The sequence below is a fragment of the Trachinotus anak genome, unplaced genomic scaffold (genome assembly GCF_046630095.1).
Source record: "Trachinotus anak isolate AG129_WGS33_773 ecotype Australia unplaced genomic scaffold, CSIRO_AGI_Tana_v1 ptg000005l, whole genome shotgun sequence".
Classification (NCBI taxonomy): domain Eukaryota; kingdom Metazoa; phylum Chordata; class Actinopteri; order Carangiformes; family Carangidae; genus Trachinotus; species Trachinotus anak.
The window spans coordinates 24,458,222-24,474,914 of NW_027273856.1; the positions used below are offsets into that span (position 1 = coordinate 24,458,222).

Genomic DNA, 16,693 nt, shown 5'->3' on the forward strand with positions numbered 1-16,693 from the left:
GAAAACATCTGAATACTTCCTCCACCACTGAGGATGGGACTAATTAACATTAAACACTTGTATTTATGTATTTCAGGCATCTGGTGGAGTCCAGAATGGCAACACGATCAGGTCAAAGCATTACGTGCCACCTGCAGGAGTGCCTCCCAGCTCAGATGTGCACTCCCTCAGACAAGCCTTCTGTCCACCCAAGAAGATGATCTGAAGCTGGCCCCACAAAAATAGTTTGCCAGCCTGCAGGAAGAAAACCAAGCACTGATGCAAGAGAATGGGTGCCTGCAGAAGACGCTCGGGAGAGAGCAGTACATGGCCAAACAAAACATCAAGAAGTTGGAAAAAGCTCAGTAGACCACAAAGGGAGGCAAGGAAGAGTACAAGAGGGAGGGGGAGGAAGTTTCAGAGAGAACAAGAGGGAACTCTCTTCGAGAGAGCGCCTCAAAGTTCGCATCTGATCATTTCATCCCAGCTCAGCTTCAAGGAGACTGAACTGAACCAGAGCATAAATAAGTTCAATGTTCCGGATGAAAAGTTAAAGAACATTTCAAATTTATGTAGTACATGTAGTATACTTTATAAGGGCTCCCACTCTTTTCTAGAGATCATTTTCCAGGAATTTTTCCAGGACATTTTCAGTGATGATCTACCTCACATGACACCAATGTATTCCAATCTGTGGAATCCAAGTCTGATTTAAAATTTTAAATAAATAAATATTGATCACTAATTTCATCACAAATAATTTATGACCTGACTCACTTTTTTCCTATGAATTATATTAACTGCTGCCTGAACCCCAATGTCCTGAACACTAATCATAGACTAGACTGGACTTAACATAGATAAATGTACGATTCAAAGTTTGCAAAGATTATTTACTGCTGCTGGTTCTTTAACAAGGTTAATCACACCCTCTGCGAGCCACCGCTATAAAAATTTCAACAATTAATGTCATATTGAGGTTTGTCTTACCTGAACAGTGCTGCATTTGGTTTGAACTGATGCAAACAAAGATGCTAGCGAAGTTAAAAGCGCTGTTGGAGAATATTTTGCCTGTGTTTGACTTACCGTAATTTCCGGACTATAAGCCGCTACTTTTTTCACACGCTTTGAACCCTGCGGCTTAAACAACGATGCGGCTAATCTATAGATTTTTACGGGCTAACAGCCTCCAGGGGGCGAAAGTGACATTGAGAGCGACAACGAAAGAGAGACTGAGAAAGTGTGTGACGGAGTCATTCTGAGGCTGTTCAGTTCCGACACTGAAGACGACGACTTCAGTGGTTTTAGTGCGCAGGAGGAAGATGAAGATCGGGATCAGTGACTTTTCTGGTAGGCTGGTTATTTTTTTTTTAACCAGTCGTGTTACTGCTGTGACTGCTTGTTACTGCCGTGTTACAGGCACTGTTCGGAAAAAGCACTTATTAAAATAAAAATTAAAAAAATCTTTCTGTGTAAATATCTCATGTTACAAAGTGGACACCTGCGGCTTATAAAGAGGTGCAGCCTATATATGTACAAATTCTTTTTTCTTTTTCAATTTAGTTGGTGCGGCTTATATTCAGGTGCGCTCAATAGTCCGGAAATTACGGTATATACAGTTGGGCTCCCAGTCATTGTATTGACCCTGGCTTCCCATTTATTGTTAGGCCAGAGACACACTGGATGTGTCGCACGTGCACGGCGCGATTTTTCCACACGTGACGTGCATCTTGCAGCAAAAAAACTGACACAAACTTCTACACGAAACTGACGCCTTCAGTTTCATTCAAGTATCATGCAATCTTTGTGCACACAGAGCTGGCAGGAGCAATGACGGAGCAGACATACATTTTTTTCGCACGTCAGCAACGGCAATGCACACCACACACAAAACAAGCTAGCAAGCACTGAACAGGACACTAGTAGCATTTTCTTTGGGTTTTGAACACTCCCTCCCTATAGATCATTTTAAAGCTAAAGTTCATTTTGACTAAAAATGGTAGCATAAAATACGTAAAAACCTGAGGAGAGTGTATGAATGTGAGGTATGTGATGGACAGCTTTGAGATTAATCATTTATGTTTAAGGTTCAGTGCTTGTGTAATAAAAACAGGATGTTTAACCCTGTTATTGCTTAACTTTGCCTGCATGACACAGGTGGATCCTTCATGGCTCAAACTATTCCATGATTGATTGTATGCTGGTAATGAGAGCAGTAAACATTGACAGAGAGCCCAGGGATTAGGTTTCAGCTCAGTTCATCAGGTAACGGTACAAGTGTTAAAACCGAAGCCCTTAAAACCTCAACTTTTGGGAAAGAATCTTACGTTGTCAAGGTTGCTAGTGTGACCGAGCCACGAAGAAGGATCACCATTTTCTTTAAAATACTCGAACCAAACCAAGAGGAAAAACACCAAACCTCTTCTAAGGGTACTAGTGACTATAAATAAATGGGCTGGTGGGAAAGGTTATTTTCCCCAAGATTACGATTTTTATTTTTACAGCACAAAATATGGCTAACACAAAACAAAAACAACATTAAGCACAATTTATTAATATTATCAATTAAAAGGATGCTCAAAACATGACATGACATAAATATCCACCACAAATTTACAGTATATTACCACAATGCATGAGGGTGCTGAGGGTAGGCGGCCGTGGACACGGACAATGAAAGGGGCAATGCACACTGGGACACAACACTCACCAAACACCAGTGCCCAAAACAAACACACAGCAAAACCAAAAGGGAATAACGTAAAATGTGATGGAAGTGCAAAAAATTACCAAACACATGAAATCAGGGAGGTGTGAAGCATAGGTGAAAAAACCTATCACCAGACTCTCCACCGTCAGGCCAGCCACGCTGCCCCTACAGTACTCACTCAAAGACAAAGACAAAGTGTTAGGTCAAAAAGAAAAAAAACAAGAACAGAAGAAATTTAATGCCACATGGCCACTACTCCTGGGGCAACCAACTTCCACCACAGGCCATAAAAATAATCCTATTAACTCAAGAGAAGAAAGGAGAAGAAAAGTATTTAATTGCAACTAAGTACTAAGTTTAAAGCTAACCAAAACACACAAAACTAAACAAAATGAAAACACCAACAATAACCTATAAAACAACAGACACAAACAACAAAGCAAAACTAAATATAACTACACAAAACAATATAACTAACCAAAACACTAATTAAATGAGGCGATTTGTATTTAAACAAAACAGCAGTGGCAAATCAACCTGCAAAGAAATAAGAACATTTTGGCCACTAACAGACAACGACACAAAATATACAGCAATTGGACCATTGACACCTATACACGCCGCTCGTCACGACAGTGGTGGCACAGAGCGGGCCACTGGTGCATTAAAGGAAAAAAGAGAAGGGAGAAATCTGCGTGTTCACCTGGTACATAAGTTATCACTGTCAATTTACAAAAATTACGCAATGTGTACACAAGATGCCATACTGACATGAACACTAGGAGCGGTCGTGCGGTTACAGTGAGTCAGGGGTTCAGATAAGGTAAACAAAATGGCGGCTACGATGGTGCCGCTCTCTCATTTTCTGCCGTGATCGCAGCGAAAGCAAAATACAGACCTTTTCCAGAGTAGCCATGTTGTTTATTTACATGAGTATGTAAGACCAGCTTTGTTTACCTGGGTCTGATTTCTGTGATCTGCCCCCACGCGGAGATGTCAAGGTATCACGCGTATTGGCCGCGCCATGCTGAAGCAAGTTTTCGCTCACAATGCAGCCATTATGTACTCTTGGTCAAACAGCAAGTATATTCCAGTCCTTACTGCAGCGGCCTGGGGTTTGAATCCAACCCATGGCCTTTTGCTGCATGTGTAGTGCGAGATAAATAAAATGTGAGTTTCATTTTTGTTTGAGGTCCATTTTGTCCGACTGAGACATTATGGTCCCATTTGTACAAATACAATAATAATACACAAAAAACAAAAAAACAACAAAAAAATATTTTTGGAAAAATTAATTTAAGAATTTCCACAACAAATTCCAAGTGCTCCAAACTACTTAGTTGAACCTTGGTTATGTTAAGGGGAAAAAAATGTACCTCCTCAACATAAACTTATGGTTTCACACAGGAATGAAACACCTTGTTTCTCTGTCAGGGAACTAGAGTGGTCAGTTACACAGAGGTCCCTGAGATGGATGACTGGCCAACACATTCAGGTCTCAGCAAAAAGCTACGCCTTAACAAGTCACTTTTGATGTTGATTTCCAGCTGCAGGTGTCATTAGTTGAAGAATAGCCACCTAACAGCTCCCACCACGAGCCAGTACTTGGCAGCAGTGGAAAGACTGACAGAGCCAGACAGAGGGCGGGCGCCCGTCTGCCTCGACCGATTGGGTTGAGTGGACAGAAACAGGGGAGAAAGAAAGAGTGGGGGAGAGAGAGAGAGAGACTGTTGTATAACCAGTTGCTATGTTATAGTGATACAAGTGGTAATGTTATTAATGATAACAGATGAAGCTCTAGTGTAAGTTCAATCAGGAAGACCTATCCTCTTGCATGCATATGCTGTATATAATCCTAATTAAGGCACACCTCTTCTCACATATTCACTCATTATTCCCTCATTCTTCTGGCCGTGGCTGTCATCGTCCTATCAGCTGTTCACAACTAACCAATAGCAGGGCAACACAATTTCTCATTAACCTATCATCTGCTGGCGCTCCCTTTTTAAAGATGTTCCTTCTCAGTTTTAGTTTCCTGCTCCGCTGACGTGCACCCCTCCTCCGTCACCTGGTTCCAGAGTTCATCAGCCATAATCCATCTCAGAGGGATCTTCAGTCTTCTCCGCGTCAGAGGTTTCTTCGGCATCTCTTCGTCAGAGGTCTCTCAGCCACCCCATCATCAAGGGATCTTCAACCTTATCAGTTTCGGCGCATTCTCAGCCTTCTTCGGCATCAGAGGGATAGTCAGCCACCACCACCAGTGTCTGGTCTCGGGGGGATTATATTCATATATGTACATGTATTTTGCTGCTCATCCTAACTCTAAACATCTCCCCCACGAGACCAAGCGCCAAAGTCTATAACTGCAGCACTATTCATCACATGTCTCGTCTAATTAAAATATTTACTTCATTCACTTGTCTCTCCTGATTGAACTGCAATTATAGCAGCACTAATTAATAATAATAAGTTACATAAATAACACTGATACATGATAGGAAGGTAGAACTGTTATGAACATAACATATTAAGTCTAATGTCTCCTAAAATTTATTACAGCTTAAAAGCATAAGCTAGACCTTTTAAATATATGACTTTCTCGCTGTGTGTGTGTGTGTGTGTGTGTGTGTGCGTGCGCAGTAAGATGGAGACAGAAATCTGATGAATATGGTTACATTATGATGAGTAACTGCCTGGTGTAATGGCATGTGCTCCAGATAAATATTCAGCCAGAGAATGGTGCAGACACGTGATGCATACTGATCGATTGATATGGATACTCTCAGTCTCTCACTGCAGTCTGTGCATCACAGGCGGGCGACATGTGATCTATGTAAAGGGAAGCTTTGGCAAACAATCTTATTGGAAAGCAATAGGTTAAGCATGCAGGTCACAGTGCTGGTGGATTTTGGAAATGATTCATGCGTCTGTAAATATTCATCTTTATTATCAGAGGCTAAAACTACTCTGTCCAGTAAAATGTATGTTCTGTATATATTATTGTTCTGTATGCGCTTTTGAATTACACCTGACAAAAGCACCGTCTCTCTCTGTTGCTACCGAGGACCTTATGACAAAGTTTCTCTCAAGAAAATGTCAGCCTCTCAGCCACAGCTCTGACGCCTGAAACTGCCCTGAAGAGGCGTGATTCATTTCATGTCTCTAAAAGGAAAGGAAAGTTCATTCTTAGACTGAGAGATGTGTGGGTCAATACACACTGGCTTATCAGTAATCCCCTCAGGCGTGACTGTTCATTTATTAGTTTAGGTGTAGGTAGCTGCTGAATTTATGCACGTTGCAACATTTCATACTAAGTAAATATGTTGCAGTACTCGCAGCCCCAACTCGCATGCAATGGATTACTGTGTGAATGAAGAATATGTGCAGCGCTAATGTTTGGTGTCCAGGCTCCGAACTCATTGCTCCCCACAAGGAAACACCAAGCTCAGCACACCAGGGAGTGTGAGTGATGACAACAGATTCCCCCCTTCAGGAACTCAGAGCCTGCGAGTCGATGCTGGGGTGAAGGTGAGGCTTATGAAATGTATAAACAGCAGCAGCAGGGGCAGCAGCATAAGCAAGCAACAGTATAGCTGCCTGGTTAATGGTGTGACAGCGGGTATGCAAGGAAATGGTGAAGAGAATACCAATTACTGCAGTACACATTATGGAAAGAGTGCAGTGCAGCACATTGCGGTGTGAGCAGTGTAGTAGCAGACTCAAATAGGTAGGCCTTGATTCCTTTCCAGACACATAGATCATGAATCTTAAGAGGCAGTTGAGGACAGTTAGGCCTGCACAATATGAGGAAAGTCTGCAATGTGCAATAACATTGTTCAATCTACCAATGAAGATATGACTTGTGATATATTTAATTGTGTATATATATATATAGTTCCCTTGTCTTGCTGTACCACCATGCTAGCTAATCTCACAGTCACAACCAAATAGAGCGCTGCAGGAATTAGTCCTAAAACCCAGAAACTAGTTTCACTTCTGGTTCCCTGGTTCCAAATACATCATTGCTGCACTCTATTGGCACCGGTTAACCTGAGGGTAGCTGTGGGATTCATCTGACTGGCCAAGCGGTGTGAATTCAGGGTTTTCACCATGTTTCTGGAAGGCTCATGTTGAGGTTGCACCTGATGTCTCCTGCAGGTGACGCCGTCACCTCGGTCTGTAGCTGTGAGGCCGGGAACACACTGGATGTGGCGCTTGTGCGTGACAGCTGTGTAACGTCTTGGTTTTCATTTCAGCGGCTGTTGACGGTTATTTTGATGTCATACCAGCAATGTTACACAAAACTGACACCTATCAAAAACGAATCAAATTCACTTAAAATACAGAAAATGAGTAGGCGAGACATTGAGTCTTTAGATGACGCGAAGTAGCTACGAAGTGGCGACTTTATGCGCGTCACGCGGGCAGTGTGTCCATCCAGTAACATGGGTGCTGAAATGTGCCTACAAAAATTAAGCTAGCAGTCTGCACACAGAAAGCTGTCCTATTGGCTTGTTCATGACAGTTCACTACTAGCTTAACGTTAGCATGCTGCACTTGTGTAAAACAAACCTAAGTGGATGGGAGCAGTTGAAAATGTGGCTATATACGTTTCTAAATCTTGTAAAACCTTTGGTGTGATGGGGGAAGCTAAGAAGCTAGGTTTGGATGGTACTTAGTGTTGCTTCAAAAGTTAAAAAAGGTCAGAAGTTTATTTCTCACTGGTCTCCACTGTCCGCTGTGTGTGTGTGTGTGTGTGTGTCAGAGAGAAGAGGCTGTAGCCTGACCATGAGGACACAAAAGCGGTAGAGAAGCCCCCCCCCCCCCTCCCTCCTCCCATCTTATTTGGCTTAAGCACTGCGCCTTGCAAACGCTGCGTGAATCCATGTGGATGTGTACATTTTTCTAGTTAATCATGTTTCAGTCAGCCTTTTGTGATGTGTTGATTGTACATGTTCATATTGCGATGATGATAAAAATGATTTATCGGTCAGCACTAGACTGAGTGTGAATAGAGGAGCCAAGGTATTCTAAAGTCGTTGTTTGATTGAAGTCCCAGAGTCCACACTGTATTGCAGATGTTCAACCAGATTGAAATCTGATGACTGTGAAGGCCATAGCAAGATAACGATCACTTTCACACTAAACCATGGAGTGACCTCTGCCCAGTGCACGATAGGAAAGCACCTGCATTTATTATGTTTCTTCACTCATTTATTGAGGTTTTTGTTGTTGTTTTTTTCACTGGGTTGGTATTTTTAGACTTGCTTCCTTCTCAGCTATATACACAAACACAAAAGCTCACATTTATTCATAAATTAGTTACTTTTCCAGGAACCAGCCATATTTCTCAGAGCTTATTTAAATCAAATTCTAACTGAGAGCACTGTCCTCATTCCACGTAACAGTGAGGAGCAACAGCTGCTTTATCCTTATAACACTTATTTAACCCTGTGCGATGGACATTTGCGCCTTACTTACACATGATTGGTCTCTGGGTTCTGGACTCTATTCATGTTGTTCTGCACATGCGTCATGTTCCCAACACAAATAGTGATACACCTCCCACCCTCGTCCCCTCTCCCTCCACCTCTTTCCTAAAACATCACCACCTGTCCTCCAACCTGTCAAACTGTCATATCACTCAGCCTCAGCTTTTAACTCACTGTCAGAAAAAGCCACTTTAAATCATGGCAAATGTTTGCTTTCTTATTATGAATAATTCAGGAAAGTCAGTCGCTTTAAATGTATGTACAAGTGAACAGTGTTTCATCATGTTATCACTGACATGAAGTTATCATAAAACGCTGTTTCAGAAGTTGTAAATGAGGTCAAAATCATTTATGTACTTTTGCAACAGAAAGTTTAAATTTTAAGTAAAAGTCCATAAATAAAAGGCCACAATGACCAAATTTCATCTTTGCACTTATGTCCTTAAAGGAGCTATATGTAAGTTTTGCTATTGCTACATAGCTAACGTTAGCGTGAACAGCTGTTTACTTACCAGTCTAGAATAAACGTTTACAAGTTCAGCATCAAACTCCTTTACTCTCCAGGAGCTGTCATGGAGACGTGGTAAGCTATGCAGATGTTAACTCTTGTTTTGCTTCTGTTTCTATTACTTATTTTCTTATTCTGGGGTTTTCCCGTCGCAGACTCGCTCGGTCTGGAATGACCAGTAGCTTATGTTAGCTACGTTACTGTACATTTTAGCATCACACAGATAAACATGATAAAGTCTTGCCTCAAAAGAATCTTGGGAAATGAAGGCAAATTCAGTGTGCAATAATCCTGTAGTTGCCAGTTGTGGCCACAAAAGTGCTGTCATTCTGCCTAACGTTTCTTTCATTGTGATTTCTAATTATTCTTCAACCAGTGAAACAATACCGTCAGATGTGAAGTCTGCATTGTTTCTCTGCTCACCTCAGTGAGGAAGCTCCTCCTCGTCAAGTTGTGACATGGTGCCACCATGTGGCCTTATCTGCAAGGTTTCTCTCACATACACACAACATGCATATCATGACATGATCAGCACTATGGCAAAACATTTAATGAAGGAGATTTTACATTCATGAGTGCTTATATGTAAATATTGATTATATGTGCAATAGTTAAACACTGCACTATGGCTTTGTAATGTGCTGAATCCTGAGCCTGTGTAACAGCGGAAGCCTTTGAAAAGTGCATGATCCCTCAGTTTTCCCCTGCAGGGCCTCATAAAGTACAAAGTACAGTGTAAAAGAGCCTCAGGTAGTGTTGCAAATTGATATTGTACAGTCAAAATACAGACAGCTGGTTTAGGAAACTTGTGAATTTTATAACAGTTACATTATAATTGCACCTAACGATATATAACATGACTGTCATTCATTATTATTACAACATTAATTCCTTAATAACAACGAGAGCGTGAATGTTTAAGTGCCATAGGCGAGGGTATAAGGAGGAAAGAGCGGCTTGGTTACTGTAATAGGATCAGCACCCCTCATACTCCCACTCACATCAGCCTGCATTACCACTAGCTTTGAGCAGGATTACTGTGCCTGTAGGTGATGCTTACATGTGGTGGTGTATGTGGGTGTTTTGCTGATGCATGTAATATAAGTCCCTTACGTTCTCCAGCAATGAACTGACTCCATATGTTCTTCTACGTTATACTTTTTGAATCAGACTATCCCAGCAAACTATACCTTCTCTTTTTTCAATTATTTGTCTAGAACATGATTCCTCACAATAACCAAAAATCTTTACAAGCCTTTTCTCTTATGTCTCAGTTTTTGTTTTTTTTTTATTATTGTTTCCCTATTTGTCTGCCTCTCTCCATCCCTCAGTCACTGTGAATCCTCTTAGAGGTGGATTATGGGACTAAGAGACACACACACAGAGAGAGAGAGAGAGAGAGAAGATGAGCATGAGGCTCACAGAGTGAGAGGGAAAGCAATTCAGGAAGAGATACAGAGGAGGAGGAGAAGAAAATGGAGATAACCCCTCAGCCTGAGATGGGCCAGGAATGGGGTTGGAGATGGTCTGTAACCAGGGTGAGTACACCACCATTTCCACAGGTGCTACAGGTACACATGCATGTTTGTTCCTCTACAGAAAGTAGAAACTACTACCACATTTTGTCATGTTATCTTTATTTACAGTGTTTATGTATGTATGTTTATTGAGTAAGATTTAAAAAGTTAGAAAACAACGATGACTATCGCCCGATGCCTAATTTAGCTTCACTCGGAGTCAGAACCTCAGCTTGGCTACAGGAGTGGCTGACGTGTGTGAGCTTGTGTGTGTGTGTGTTTACTGAGTTACCTGAGGACAAACTAACGTGATAGACTGAGGGGATCACCTTCCTCTTAATTAATCTCACTTTCCTAAGAGACAAAAGCACAGAGATGTGTAACAGAGAGGGGAACATGACTTTCTTGACAGCTGCGTGAATTGAACTGCTCTATGAAAGGAATATAATACTATCATCTTTTCTGTCGTTCACGCTGTAGGGAGAGCCAGCAGAGTCTGATACACACCGGAGTCCCACGCCTTCTCTCTCACACAAGGAGGGGACAGACTAAGCGGGTGGCGACAATGTCTCTCCTGTCCTTAACCAACCCCCCTGGCTGGAGCGTGTGCTCTACCCTCTGTATCCTCATCGTGTTGCTCCCAGAGGCCAAAGCAGACGACCTGAACGCTACCTCTCAGCGCAATGGCGGGGGTTCCCAGTGTGGGGAGTACACTAACCAGGTAAACCAGGCATACAGAGCTGTTCTCTGAGGAAGCCACTGCAGTAGAAACTTATTGTCTTCAGTTTCCTCCTTTTACTCCAGAGATGTGCCGACTCAGCTTAGCAGGAATCAGAATGTTTCATTTCCAACTACATTTACGGTACTGAAAGAGTGACGTCATGAATGTAGAGCACTGCCGGACAGAAGTGGGGGAAGAAGTAGTCAGATCCTTCATTCAAGTCAAAGCAAAACAATGTAAAAAATAGTTTATTACAAGTAAAATCCCACATATACTTTGACTGATACATTTTTATATATGATGATATCAGTGTGTTAGTACTGATGTAACATTGTGTAAGTGTAACTAGATTTAAGATACAGTGAGTTCAGTCCAGTGAACTCACTGTATCACAAGACAACAACATTTGTCACAAGACAAATGTTAGGGGTGTTGAGATGATTTATGGGGCTGGAAAAAACAAACGAATAATTGTAATTTACCTCTTTTGGCCCCAAACATATATATATATATATGTTTTTTTTTTTTAAATAAAATGCTCATGTTTTTATGTGAAGTCTGAATCTGAAACATAAAACAAAAAGTATACTGTCTCTGAAGTGTAGTGGGTGGAGTAAAAGCAGTAAAGTACAAATACCTATACAAGTAATGCAGTACAGTACAGTATGAATAAATGTACTTAGTAACTTTCCATCATTGCAGGACAGAAGCATATGACCATCATCTAGAGTCCAGAATGACATCTTTAAAATGCTTTATTAGTATGATCCAAACCTCAAGCCTTTAAGTTATGATTATTTTAAATTAGGACAAAAACTATTTGTTGTTTCCATTTGATAAACTGTGAACAAAAAATGATAATGTTTTTCTTGTTTAGAGTAGGTATTTTATGTCTAAGGACAGGACAATGAAAGAAAGTCTTTCCCATCAGCTAGAAAGTTCAATTTATTGATTTAGAGTCCGTAGTTATTTTATTTATTTATTTTTCAATCCCTCTGGAGATCATCGATGAAAATCCTAGCTCTTTTTTTTTGGGGCCTCACGCTGTTCCCTGTCCGACAAGAAGCTGGATTTTTCTCTTGATCAAATCCTCCTCATCAAACAGGTGATGGAGAACGGGATGTGTCGGCTGGTGGCCACGCTGCCTCAGCTGGACGAGCAGAGATGCCCGGATATGTTTCGCTGCACGGATGAGGTCTCCTACTGGCTGCACCAGAACGAGGAGAGGAAACAGCAGATTGTGGTGCTGAAGGAGACCATCTCTGAGCTGCAGGAGGAGCTGAGGAACCACCGGCACCGCATCAAAGTCCTCGAGCTGCAGGTGAGATTTCCATATCGACTTAGCAGGCCTGGGTCAACTATCAGTAACAATCCTTTCAGCTGCTTTGAGCGCTCGCTCTAGTCGACCTGGAGACTCCCTGGATGTTGTGACAATGTGACTGGTCCACAGACAGAACTTTTTTTTCTCATTTGGAAAGTAAACGTACTCTGTTCCTGAGTGTGTGTGTGTGTGAGTGGTATTAAATATTCCATTTCAGAGCCAGACTTTTAGTTGAATGTTTCCTCTGCTCAGGGCCTTTTCAGACTAGACATAAATGTTTTATCAAATAAACCTTTGTTTTGAAATGTACTTTCACTTCAACAAGACTGTTCTCTATATAGTCTGACTAGCTGTTAAATGTCAGTTTTCAATTTAGAGGAGGGACACATTACGTTATTTCTTGTGTACCCTCCTGCACTGTAACGTGGTGCCTGGTCATCAAGCTGGCTCCCCACCCCCCCCCCCCAGCATGTCCTTGACCTTAGTTACTAACAGGATTAGCCTCCTACTCTTCCACGTGTTGCCTCATGCGTCTCAGGCAGTGAGCCTACACAAACACAGACTCCCAGCTGGAGCGGTCAGTGGCCGCAGGTGGACGGTAGATAGAACTCATGTGTTGTACATTAGGAGAGGGCAGAGGAGAGGGCTACAGGGTTTGTGGTAATGGGAGTTAGTGTTATCCTCCATATCCAGGCTAGGAATAGACCACATACTGAAGTGTCGGGCTTTAAGTTTTAGAACAGAGGACTCGTCCTTTTTGTCCTGAGAGCACCAGCTGACTTTCTATGTTTTAGCTTTAATGTGCGCATAGAGATAGACTAGAAAGTAGTGAGTAATCGAATGAAGTCTTAGTGGATTTTATTTAAGTTACCCAGCCAACGTGAGTGCCACTCCACCCTGGTGCCCCTTGACGACAGGCGAGGGAGCCAAAGATTTTTTAATTCTAATTTTTTCGGTATATTTTTAGCAACATTTCAACAAAATGAGGCAGCATTTACAATCCGAACATTTTTATATAACGCTTTCAATTGTGTCAAAGCAGAGGAAACAAGCAATAAGCAATGACATCATTGTCTTAACAAACCACAATCAAGAAGCCAGAGTGCCTCATCTGCAGGGAAGAGATTTCAGAGACTGCAGCAAATGCTATATTGCAAACTTAAACAGACAACAGTGTATGATGTTGTTTGTGTGTGATTTTCTTTTAATATGTTATTACAAGATCAAATTTATCTGCTAATCTGCACAGCAATGTGGCCAAACACTGCCCCATTTTTCTTCCTTTTATTTCACCAAAACACTTCATCTACTATGTGTGACATAGTAACTGCATGTTTTTGGCTGTGTGTTTGTGCATTTGTGTGGATAATGTCAGAGTGAAGAGAGAAACCATTTGAACGTCTCCTTGGAACAGCGTTTCCATGAGATGGAGTTGCACTATGCTGAGGCCACCACCCTGCTGCACCTTCAGGGCACTCTGATCTTGGACTTACAGGTACACAGTGTTCACTTATCCTAATAACCACTATGTTACTCTCAGTGAGTGTTCTGGGCATTTTCCTAAATGTTTGTTTGAAGGGAAATAAAAGCTTTCAGAACCTGTGCGTGTGTGTTTGCCTTTGTGTGTGAGTGAGCGGTTTACGATAGTTTGACTGTTTGTCTTTCTGTTCAGAACCAACTCCATAATCTGACACTTTTGGTGAATAAGGTAAAAAGAAACCCTGGTTGTTTGATCAACATCGTCCGTCCCAACCCTCTCATGAGTGCTCAAGAAGCCCTGCACCCAGGTACATGCCTCCAGAAAACTCGCATGCTATGAGTTCCCAGCAGAGGGAGCCAAACCCCTTTTATTGATTTACTGCGACTCCATCCGGTCTCGCGTTTTCTTCCTTCAGAGATTCAACATGTGAGGAACTGTCCCATTGACTGTGCTTCTGTCTACTACAATGGAGTGAGGAGATCAGGCCTTTACACTGTGGTGCCATCCCTGGCAGGCATGGCTGTGGAGGTTTACTGTGACATGGACACAGATGGTGAGGCACAAATATATACATGAACTATACATGACACATTACACATGGGTAGAAAGTTTGCTTAGTTTCAACTATACTTTCACTGAATGGCCAGAGTTGGTCTCTGGGTTGGCATGTACAGTGATCAACTCTAATGTGACACTAATGTGTAGCTGACCTGTAGTCCTCAGTTGAGCAGGGGGTAACCCATGAGGCATGGCGTATGCTTTTCTCCCCTTGCCTTCTTTTTGCCTCAGGTGGTGGCTGGACTGTGATCCAGCGGCGAGTTGACGGCTCAGTGAGCTTCGACCGCAGCTGGAGGGACTACAAGGACGGTTTTGGAGACCTGCACTCTGAGTTCTGGCTGGGTAACGACCACATACATGAGCTGAGCACCCAGGGAGACTACAGCCTCCGCATCAACCTGGAGGACTGGAGCAACAAGCACAAACATGCCCTTTACCAGAGCTTCAGGTCAGTGTCATGCAGGTAACAGACACATGCACAACCACCTGTGTATCTCGTGTAATCTCGTACCGTTCCTCTGTATGTGTGTGCAGTGTGGAAGATGAGGAGCATCAGTACCGTCTCCATGTGTCAGGCTTCAGTGGCACGGTGCAGGACTCTTTCAGCTGGTACCATGACAAGCAGGGCTTCAGCACGCCAGACACTGGCAACATCTGTGCTGAGATCTCCCATGGTGGTTGGTGGTACAACCAGTGCTTCTATGCCAACCTTAATGGCGTCTATTACAGGGTAAGTGCACACAGGCTGACCCTCACTTTAAACTTCCAAAGTCATGAGAGTGCTTAATACTTCTTGATCCCACAGGGAGGCCACTACACGCCTAAAGGCCGGGGGCCGCTGGGTCCTGACGGGATCGTTTGGCACTCCTGGAGAGACTCTGACTATTATTCTCTACGAAAAGTCAGCATGATGATCCGACCACGCAGCTTCCGAAGCCATTTGTCTCCCTGAAGCACTGTCACCTTGACAACGGTTGGGATGCAGGAACAACACTTTGGCATCGGAGATGATGGTGACATCTGATTTTGTTTTTATTAACAGAGCTCTTCAAGAGGGAAGTGAATGCCAGTCATGTGAACAACAGTTTTTGTAGTGAGTGAACCTACAGACTAACCTGTGGAAACGGCATCTCTTCTGCTATTTTTGAACTGATTGTATATGCAATGCAAATATGGCTGGTATGCTTGATTTTATTCACAAAATATGGACTCCTTTTCTGCTGCATATTTTTGGAAACAAACTTTAAACTGTAGAGTTCTTTTTGGGACATGGACATTTTTCACTCAGTCATGGGAAGTGAGTTCTTCCTCATTTTGTACTTCTATTTTCTACCTTTAGTTTGATACTTGACACACTATTAGTAACTCGGCCAAAATAAAAAGGCAGATTTTGTATGACTTGTTGACGTGAAGGGGTTTACACTGAGAGGATGTACAAATGGGAGGCAGAGCATGTCAGACTGTTTACTGGATGCTTTGCATACGCTGTGCGCATGTACTTTTTACGATGTCTATATTATGTTATTTTCCATTCACTTTGAATTCCAGCCAACTATAAATTTGATCAAATGTTTAAATTTCTATTAAAATAATTAGTTTATAAACACTCAGTCTTAATCAGTCTTTACATAAGAACACTGAATTGTATTAGACAAAAAGACCCCAACCCTTTGACTTAAGTGCTACTGTCTCACTGTATAGACTCAGACAGGAGATGTGCTCTTGGAGGACTGTGTATACATATGTGCTGTACAATAAAGACTACATGTACCATATGCCACAGAGGACAGTATTTAATATAGACAGCTGTCCCCTCACAGCAAGAAGGTTCTGGTTCGAACCCCGGGCCTGGGGCCTCCCCGTGTACTCTCCTGAGTTTCCTTCCTCCCACAGTCTAAAGACGTGCACATTACGTTAACTGGTGACTTTAAATTGCCTGTAGGTGTGAATGGCTGTTTGTCTCCATATGTCAGCCATGTGATAGACTGGCAACCTGTCCAGGGTGAACCCTGTCCTCGCCCAATGTCAGCTGGGATTGGCTACAGCCACAAACTGGTTTGAATAAGCAGTATAGATAATGGATGGATAGAATGGTTCAAGTTCTAAAACCATCTTTGATGAAATGTATGAAACAATTGTAAGACCAGCAGCCTGAAACAATAGATAACTCTTATTTTACGTACACAAGCAACTATGTGAATGTGGTATCCAGTAGTGTTACATGCAAATTACTTCACACAGGAGTTTTCACTAACCTTTCGCATATTGGCAGGTTTGTGTCAGTACAGCAGGCATGTGTTGGGCAGAGGTAAATTCTTCAGGTCAACAGAAAAGGAGGGTGAAGGTTCATCAGTTTACATGAAACATTTATTCAAAATTACCAGTGTTTACATGAGTTTATAGATAA

At 42.2% G+C, this 16,693-nt stretch overlaps 1 protein-coding gene across 1 annotated transcript; it reads left to right on the plus strand.

Annotated features, from left to right (window-relative positions):
- Positions 1–10,086: 10,086 nt before the first annotated feature.
- Positions 10,087–16,061, plus strand: LOC139622094 (angiopoietin-related protein 7). The gene is made up of 9 exons (XM_071479219.1): positions 10,087–10,227; positions 10,687–10,927; positions 12,033–12,248; positions 13,624–13,743; positions 13,921–14,035; positions 14,144–14,281; positions 14,518–14,734; positions 14,821–15,016; positions 15,092–16,061. Exons 2-9 carry the CDS (start codon positions 10,772–10,774, stop codon positions 15,236–15,238), a joined length of 1,305 nt encoding a protein of 434 aa, XP_071335320.1. The 5' UTR covers positions 10,087–10,227; positions 10,687–10,771; the 3' UTR covers positions 15,239–16,061.
- Positions 16,062–16,693: the final 632 nt, after the last annotated feature.

What these genes read in the sequence shown, in the direction of transcription:
- LOC139622094 (XM_071479219.1), top strand. Translation starts at nt 10,772, where the DNA reads ATGTCTCTCCTGTCCTTAACCAACCCCCCTGGCTGGAGCGTGTGCTCT. An exon ending in CTCTGATCTTGGACTTACAG is followed by an intron (nt 13,744 to 13,920) that starts GTACACAGTGTT and finishes CTTTCTGTTCAG; the next exon opens with AACCAACTCCATAATCTGAC. An exon ending in GCCCTTTACCAGAGCTTCAG is followed by an intron (nt 14,735 to 14,820) that starts GTCAGTGTCATG and finishes ATGTGTGTGCAG; the next exon opens with TGTGGAAGATGAGGAGCATC.